The sequence below is a fragment of the Staurois parvus genome, unplaced genomic scaffold (assembly GCF_062004578.1).
Source record: "Staurois parvus isolate SC_StPar_1 unplaced genomic scaffold, SC_StPar_1.0 ptg000251l, whole genome shotgun sequence".
Lineage (NCBI taxonomy): Eukaryota > Metazoa > Chordata > Amphibia > Anura > Ranidae > Staurois > Staurois parvus.
The window spans coordinates 8,012,517-8,022,255 of NW_028318047.1; the positions used below are offsets into that span (position 1 = coordinate 8,012,517).

Consider the following 9,739-nt stretch of genomic DNA (forward strand, 5'->3'; position numbering starts at 1 on the left):
GTCTATGGACACACTTAGCAAATATCACCAGAAAAAAATCACAAGTAAATATTGTGAGCATAGACTGTCATTATAACCATTTAAAAGCTGTTCTTTTTTCTTTCAATAATTAGCTGTTGAAATCACTAAGCATACCTTGTGAACCCATGAACTCTGCTTGCTATGGGAGAACATATTTCCAAACTCAGTGTTTGATACACTCAGACACTTTGCAGTTATGCCCACTCCTGCCAATATATTAGGACGACTGACAGCAGGCTCATACTAGTCCAAAATGGAAACACTTCCATGACATAACAGAAGATTATTTTTTGTTTTTCAGAACCATTTGCCAATTATACCAAGGAGAGGGAAAGAGAATTAACATGTAAAATTTCTTTACCACTTTCTGTACAACCCCCAATAAAAAGAAGCTCTCCTGCATCTTTGTTTAAAACAAATTTTATTTTCTGCATATTTTCATTTTTCCTTTTTTTGTCACACATAGATGCTTAATAAACAGCTATATAGGTTATCAAATTATCCATAATAATCTGATGATTACAGAGCATGATGGATAAGTTAGCAATTTTCAACTCTTTTTACCAAGTATATAATCAAGATTAATTAGCATACAGAAAAAACAGCAGATCAATAAAGAAGAACATAAAATGTTCTAATATATGATCCAAATTTACATGTATGCTCCTTTTACATGCTATACACAAAGTAAATTTGCTAAACTAAACCCGCTCCAAGTACATAGTAACGCACTTCCACAAAATATTTCCACTACCATGCCAGTAATGATACTTCTACCATTACTTGTCACTAATATTTGATGTTTCTTACTCCACTATTCAAACCTTGAAGTGAATAGTCTGCTTTTCATGTTTCTAGCTGAATTACTGTTTACTGTATCTCCTGTTTCACTCAAGAAAGTCATCTAAATAATGCATCCAGAACAGACACATATGTGAATAGGGAAACACATAACAGGAAATTGGCTCTGCCAATATTTTGGCACAGTTGACTCTGTTATTTGCTCTACCAAAATTAATATTCCATTAGATTGTTCACTATTGTTTGGAGGGTTGATGCAACATGTACAATCTCCCTTCCACCACAGGGAGACCACAATTCATTGGACTTCAGACTCCCCACTCTTTACCAGTGAAACTTGGAATTCATTAGGATAATTATATTGATCCCATCTCCTGTCACTTTACTGCACAAATAAAGATGAACTATGCTTCATTATTTGTTCTATCTAATATTTCTATCCATTATTATTAGCAAGGCATAATGATAATTAAAACAGTAGTAATCCCCTACTATGTCTCTTACATTTGCATGAAACATGACCCAGTGGAAAATTATATATTATAAGATACTTGTATAAAAAGTATCTAAGAAGATGCTGTCACCTAATCAGATTGCAGCTGAATGCAATGTACATTCTCCTTTAATTTACTTTAGTATACAGATGGGGAAGACAAGTTCTTTTACCTACACAGTTGTTAGCTAGGAGTTGCACCAAAACTCATACTTTGAATGGGGGGACAGCATTGCAAATGGTAGTTACACAGAAGGATACTAAAGGTCTCCCTTGGAAAAGATTCCAGTGCATTTCTGGGATTTAGAGGAGATGAGCTAAAGCCACAGAGAGCTTCCATTTGTATAACAATTAAGTGTGTATATTTTAATTTGTCTTCAGGTGCCAACAAACTTACTATGCTATATCTTACAGCCAAAATAAGCATTTTCCTTTGCTCCATCAGTCCTGAGCATACATCTCACTCCCTGGACTTGTGGGGCTCTTTTTACGACTTCTTTCAGCCGTTACTATAGCTCCAATTACAGTTACCAGTACAGTCAAAGTGATGACCAGCACAGTCACAGTTTCTGCTACACAGAGTCGGGTATCCAAGGAGGTGAGTGGTCTTCCTCTAAGTGCTGCAGGATCTGCACAATACAAGTTACCTCCATCTTGTAAGCTTATTTTTTGCAAACTTCCTAATTTTCCAAACACACGCTGAAGATCACAATCACATTCCCAAGGATTAAACGAGAGCAAGAGAAGAGTTCCAGGTGCTGGCAGGCTGCTTAAAGTCTGGAAACGCAAGTGGCGTAGATTGTTGTGTTGCAGATTAAGGAAGTTGAGGGAACGAAGAGGTGCAAATACCATGGAGGGCAAATCTTGGATCTTGTTTCTAGACAAATCAAGGAATTCAAGTCTTTGTAGAACAGAAAAGTCATCACCCCGCAGGCTTTGCAGATGGTTGTTCTGGAGCAGCAAACGACGTAGCTGGGTAAGGGACCTCAGAGCTCCAGGTTCCAACTTAGAAATTAAGTTTCCTTGCAGATCCAATAATTCCAGACTGTGCAGGTGTTGGAAATTGTATCTCATGACACTGTTCAACAGATTATGTGCAAGATAGAGATGTGTGAGAGAATCAAGGTCAACAGAAAAGCTGCCTCCTAAATCTGCAATTTTGTTGTCATTAAGGTCCAGGATTTGCAAGCTCTGCAAGCCTCTCCAAGATCCATTTTTTACTTCTGAAATTGCATTCTCTGCCAGTAGTATTGCATGGAGTCTCCAAAGGTTGTAGAAGGGAGGAAGGGTATACAAGGAGCAATCAGAGAGGTCAAGAAATTCAACTACCAGAGGAGGAGAGATTGGAATGTTCGATAGGTTTGTTCCTGAGCAGTTTACAAAAAGGGAACTAGAGTCACAAAGGCATATTGATGGGCAGAGGGAAAGGGAGAAAATAACAGACAGATTGGGCAAGATGAATAGAAGCTGTGGCACCAGCAAAGAGGAGGTAAAAAGAGTAGATACAGGCAATGTTATGAAAGAGAGTTCCATTGTGGCCCTGCAACAGGAAGAATGAAATGTTTTAATCATAGATCATATAAAATATTGATGAGTGTTAGGTGCTATGACTACCCTATGTATTATTGATATACAGTATGCTTGTTAGCTACCAAAGCTTTCTATATCTTTAAAGAAGAATTCAAGAAAAATTAATAACAGAACTGTTTAGATTATTCAGTAGGACCTAATAATTTTGTCTTGGCTTCTAAACACAAGATGACTACTAATTTGAAAACTGGCATCTCCTAAATGAGACAACTAGATAAATGATTAGTGCTCATCCTAGACTACTTGGAATTAGTGGGAGCTGCCTGGCTAATACATGTCCAGTAGTAGGAAAAGTAGCATCATCATTTTCCCTAATGTATATTACGGGTAACGTCAGTGAAACCCTGTAAACAGTTACATTTTTGAAGATTTTTTTTTCCTAAAATGACACTCTTGTTATATTATGCAGTCAGCCTAGAAGCAAATAGTAATTAGTAAAAAAGTTCCTGTTTAATGAACATTTTGATTGATGTCTAATATCTATGGTTTCTTCTGTCAAGATAAATGATACAGACATACAGTATATGTGTATATACTGTGTGTAAAAAAAAAATTATATATATATATATATATATATATATATATATATATATATATACACAGGTGAAACAAAAAATTAGAATATTGTGCAAAAGTTCATTTCTTTCAGTAATGCAACTTAAAAGGTGAAACTAATACATGAGACAGACTCATTACATGCAAACAAGATAGTTCAAGCTGTGATTTGTCATAATTGTAATGATTATGGCTTACAGCTCATGAAAACCCCAAATCCACAATCTCAGAAAATTAGAATATTACATGCAATCAATAAAAAAAGGATTGTACATAGAATAATATCGGACCTCTGAAAAGTATAGGCATGCATAAGTACTCAGTACTTGGTTTGGGCCCCTTTTGCAGCAATTACTGCCTCAATGTGGCGTGGCACAGAAGCTATCAGCCTGTGGCACTGCTGAGGTGTTATGGAAGACCAGGATGCTTCACTAGCGGCCTTCAGCTCTTCTGCATTGTTCGGTCTCATGTCTCTCATCTTTCTCTTGGCAATGCCCCATAGATTCTCTATGGGGTTCAGGTCAGGCGAGTTTGCTGGCCAATCAATCACAGTAATCCCACGGTCATTGAACCAGGTTTTGCCACTGGGAAGACATAGGGGAATGTGACACAGGGTTTGCACATATGCAGAGTGCGGAACTCTAGAATGTCAGTTCTAAAGGGAGAGAGGTGATTTTTAATTTTTCACTGGGATTTGTAATTTCTGAATCAGGGTCTGGAGCTCACAGACTGCGAAGTGGTTTGGAAGGGAAGGAGTTTCCAGTCCTGTGTCTCGGTCTTGCCAGAATCCAGCAAGCTGTGTGTGCAGGTGTTCACAGCCCTTATAATCTAGGACTTGACAACAGTTCAGGGCTCCACCCAAGAGACAGGAGGTCTCTGCATAGGGGTCAGGAGGACCCCAATCCTTCTCAAAGAGTCAGGCTGCATGGGGCAGTCAGATTGTGTATATCTGCACAATGCACATGCTCTATCACTTGCTGCTTGCTTCTTTCAGAAGCTCATTTGTGAGGTCAGGCACTGGCGAGACGAGAAGGCCTGGCTCGCAGTCTCCTCTCTATTTCATCCCAAAGGTGTTCTATCTGGTTGAGGCCAGTCAAGTTCCTCCACCCCAAACTCACTCATCCATGTCTTTTCCATGTCTTGCTCATGCATGCCTAGGTGCTTGGCTTTATACACCTGTGGTGATTGAAACACCTGAATCCAATGATTTGGAGGGGTGTCCCAATACTTTTGATAATATAGTGTATATTGGATGGATAGATAGATAGATAGATAGATAGATAGATAGATAGATAGATAGATAGATAGATAGATAGATAGGGAAGGAGGGGTTTTCTCTGCTAAGCACACCCTCATGCCTGCATGCATGAGCTAAGAGCAGATAGATTCCAGGAAGTAAATGCTACATGAATCATCTGCCCTTACTAAAGATGGCCATGGCCAGAAATGCTAGGAGGTGTTTTTAATAGTAATTTCAAGGCATAAAAAAGCATGAAGACAAAAATATAGTAGTTGTTTTTGTTGCAAATGCACTAATACAGCTACAATCACCTCAAACAGAGGTGTACTTTGAAAGTACACTGACTTATAAAAAAAGGCATACACATTTTGATTATTAACAGTGCCTGCTTTTCTCAGAAAAGATCTGTTCCTGTGACTCATGCACTGATCAAAGGTAATTTTAAAGAATCCTATTACAATTGTACAGATGTATACTGCTGAAATGTCCATTCCCCAAAACTAAATTCCAAGCAAACAGCCAAATACACAAGTGAAATAAATATACTGTATAAAGGGTTGTTTTAGCTGGCAAAAGGATTTGTATTTCTGAGTATTTTATCCTTAGATAAAATTATACAAATTGATTGTACAGTCTCCTCACTCATTTGACGAAAAAACCTAAACAAAATAAGACAAGTTCCATCATAATTGATGATAGATGTAAATGATTGTATGTAGCTTTATACAGCTCGGTCATACAGCACAGTTCTGCCTGGCAAAGGAGACCTGAAACTTCTCTGCTACAATTTCACTTTCAGGCTTCCATTCCACCCTTTGAGTAGAAAATGACAGGAGAAGAACCACACTGATGGACTAATATTTTTCACTCTGCTCTGTCCTCCTGCCAACATGCTGCTTTCTCTGCAACACACCTAATCTGCTCCTTGTTCTCTCTCTCTGTCTCTCTCTCTCTCTCTCTGGGTGCTAAACTTAATCATACTTGGGTTGGGCATCCTGTGAAGATCTTTTCATAATTATGCAATGCAAAACTATAATGGCAAAGGACCTGCAGAAAATGTTCAAAATGCTGTTGATGTGTCCAATGTAAATGAAATACTGAAAAAGTCAGATGATGGGGTAGTTTTTTCTGTCTCAGTAGAAGACAGCCGGAGACCCTTAGTCACCGATCACACCACTGCGAATTAAAATTGTGTGATTTGTGTGCAATTTCATTGAGATTTCAGGTGTGATTTCTGAAGACTTTATTGAGACTTGCGAAGACTTTCAGATTTCTTGCAATTTGCAGTGCAATTGCCATTATATTCAATGTTTGAAATTGCAACAAAACTGCAGAAAAAGTAATGCAAGAACTACTTTAGAAATCGCACTGCAGCAAATCGCACACGTTAAGACACCGACATTCACATTCATTAGATGCGATTTCAATTAGCAAATCGTACCTGAAATCGCACCAGTAAGACCGGGCACTTAACAAGGTGCAGACTCTAGAAGTGTAGGCTCAGATTGAACTGTCTGTAGACAGCTCCTAGAATGTGGAACCAAAGCAGAATGCTGAATCCTTGCACAGAGACGTGGTAAGGAGTGGTCAGTGATCAAGGTAGGTGACAGACAAGCTTGGTTGAGAAGCAAGCAGAAAATCATGGCTAGACAAGCCAATAAAGCAAAACATTTAATCCAAGAATCTAGGGATAGCAGAAAGTAGCAGATGTCAGGGGATAATCTCAGTCCACAACCAGGAGAGGACATACAGTTAAAAAATCTGAAATGCATGCTGACATCACAGCTAGATGTCACCAAATAAACAGATTAGAGATTCAGAGATTGTACCTTACAAATTCAGGTGAAGATGCCTTTTCTTACGCAGTGAACCAGTTTTAAGGCCTGCACTGGGCTGATGTATCTTTGCCTGCATTGCAGATCAGAAGAACATACCTGCACCCGCAGAGGTCCTGTGTAAGAGTGTTTCTAGTTGGAGACTGAGACTTGATGAGACAGGTGAGGAGGTCAAAACTATTATTCCCCAAGAGGTGCTGATGTGTGTGTAAGACAAGAACGGAACACTGAGAGCTTGTGAAATTCACCCGCTGGAGTTATACGCTTCAGAAACGCTGTCAATTGTGGTGTCACTCAATACGACAGTGTGTGCACCCTTCATTAGAGTTCTGTCAGTCTAGGTGCTATGAATAGTATTCATTACTTTGCTCATATGCTATCTATTATGTGTGCAAAAGAAGGATTTTCAAAATCACATAACTAACTCATCTATCACCATAACGCCATTAGGTATGTAAGCCTAGATGTAAATGGATTGTATGAGATATATAAGTGGAACTAAATATATTATTTATATGATGTAATTATAATAGCACTTGATGGGAAATCCCAGTTTATACTGTTTTGTTCTAATCAAGACATAGGTTTCAGGATTATCATATAGTAATAAGGTGGGGACTGATTGCAGGGTCAGCACTTGGCTATGGCTTCAATGCTCTAATTGCTAATAAGGGAATCTTCTACTCTTCCAACCAGTCCATCCCCCACAGTTACTACCTTTTGTACCACTAGCCCCTCCCTCCTAGATTGTAAGCTCCAAGGAGCAGGGCCCTCCTATCCCTCTTGTATTGGACTGTATTGCTGCTGTATTGTCTCCCATTATATTGTAAAGCGCTGAGCAAACTGTTGGTGCTATATAAATCCTGTATAATAATAATAATTATTGTTATTATTATTATTATACAGTATTTATATAGGGCCAATAGTTTGCTCAGCTCTGTACATTATAATGGGAGACAATACATGAGACAGTACAATAACAATACAATGCGATACACGAGGGGTTCGAGGGCCCTGCTCCTTGGAGCTTACAATCTAGGAGGGAGGGGATAGTGGTACAGGAGGAAAAGCTGTGGGGGATGGAGTGGTAGGAAGAGTGGAGGATATTAGCAGGGGGCGGGGTAGGCTTCCCTGAAAAGGTGGGTTTTCAGGGTGCGCCTAAAGGAGAGGAGAGTAGGTGATAGTCTGATGGATTGGGGTAGGGAGTTCAGAGGATGGGTGATGCCCAGGAGAAGTCCTGGAGGCGAGTATGGGAGGAGGAGACCAGGGAACTAGAGAAAAGGAGGTCTTGTGAGGAGCAGAGAGTGTGTTTTGGGTGGTATTTGGATATTAGGTCGGTGATGTAGTTTGGGGCAGTAATATGGACAGCTTTGTGTGTCAGTGTTAGCATTTTGAATTTGATCCGTTGGGCAATCGGAAGCCAGTGGAGGGATTGGCAGAGGGGGGTGGCGGAAACAGAGCGGTTGGTAAGGTGGATGAGTCTGGCTGCCGTATGCAAGATCGACTGAAGCGGGGATAGCCTGTGGTGAGGGAGGCCAGTGAGGAGGGAGTTGCAGTAATCAAGTCGTGATATGATGAGGGAGTGGATAAGTTGTTTAGTGGTTTCTGGGGTTAGGAATGGGCGTATTTTGGCGATGTTGCCGAGGTGGAGTCTGCATGAGTTTGTTAGCGATTGGACTTGGGACTGGAAGGATAGATTGGGGTCAAGAATGACACCAAGTACTCTGGCTTGCGGGGTGGGCCTGATGGTGGCATTGTTGGACGTGATGGAGAAGTCAGTGGGGGGGGGGTGCGTGGGCCGGGGGGAAAACTAAGAGCTCGGTTTTGGAGAGGTTCAGTTTAAGGAAGTGGAGCGACATCTAATCTGATATGTCGTTCAGTAGGCTAGTGATTCGGGAGGAGACTGAGGGGGTGAGGCGAGGGGTCGATAGATAGATTTGTCGGCATAGAGGTGGTAGTTGAAGCCGTGAGAGTGTATGAGTAGGTCAAGGGAGGAGGTGTAGATGGAGAAGAGAAGGGGCCCGAGGACAGAGCCTTGAGGGACCCCAACAGAGAGGGGGAGTGAGGGGGAAGTGGCAGCATTATAGGTAACACTGAAGGAGCATTGTGATAGGTAGGACAAGAGCCAGGAGAGAGCGGAGTCTCTGAGGCCAAGGGAGTGTAGTTTTTTGAGGAGGAGGGGGTGGTCGACTGTGTCGAAAGCCGCGGAGAGGTCGAGGAGTAGGAGCACTGAATAATAATTGCATGATTTCCATGCCATCATTCTTGACTGTTTTTTTTCCACCTCGAAGTTCTGAGTGTAACCACCTATGTGTGTTATAGCACATAATGAGGCATTTTTCATAGTATAAAATAAAATTTCTGTCAGGGAGATTAGGATCCCCTGATTATGGCCACAGTGTGTGTACATCCTCAGGAACTCAAGCACAGAGATATCAACAATGGAATCAGTGAGAGAGATAGGAATCTGGAATCTTTCCAGCATCTGCCAAAAACTACAAAATCTGTTTTGAGTGTGCAGACCCTTTTAAAAAGTTGTAAAAAATATCTTCTTGGTCCTGAGGACACCACCTTTAATTTTGGTGAGTTGGCCTAATTATTTATATAATACTTTGGCATTGGCTCCCGATTCTGGTTTTATTATTATTTTTGTATGAATGTTTTTGACTCTTTTTGGGTCTTCTATCATGGGTGAACCCTATTTAAATGTCTAAATAATTGATTTAAATCGTAGAATTATGAAATGTTATTCCCTCTACCCTTCACTAGAATGTGTTTCAGCTTTTATGCCAGTGAATCACAGTCCGGATGGCATTTGTCATTGGGGAGGATATTGAAGAGGAGAATAGATCAGCTTTCTATTGGGAGTCTCAGGATTCTGCAATATCGAAAGGGGATACCATTAAGGGTCTTTTCAAACAGCATAAAAAACTAACCATCAAATATTTAAACCTGAGATGGGATATCCTATCTTTGGAATAGTGTATAACTAACGCCATTATCCTGAGATGTCTTAGGGAGAGAGTTATTCATGCTGAACATTTACATAATCAGAGATTCTTAGACAAATGGAAACAACAATGTATCAATCATGGGTTGGCTGTTATGTGGTTAATTGTAGAGGACGAAAAGATTCAATTAACTGAATTAAAGACCTGAATTGAGAAGAGTACTCGGTCACTTGAGCTCTATAGGGAAAATTCT

At 40.2% G+C, this 9,739-nt stretch overlaps 1 protein-coding gene across 1 annotated transcript; it reads right to left on the minus strand.

Moving 5' to 3' along the window:
- Positions 1-1,412: 1,412 nt before the first annotated feature.
- On the minus strand, positions 1,413-2,848 carry LOC149459667 (uncharacterized). The gene has a single exon (XM_089680896.1). The coding sequence runs from the start codon at positions 2,846-2,848 to the stop codon at positions 1,757-1,759; it is 1,092 nt and encodes a 363-aa protein (XP_089537022.1). The 3' UTR covers positions 1,413-1,756.
- Positions 2,849-9,739: the final 6,891 nt, after the last annotated feature.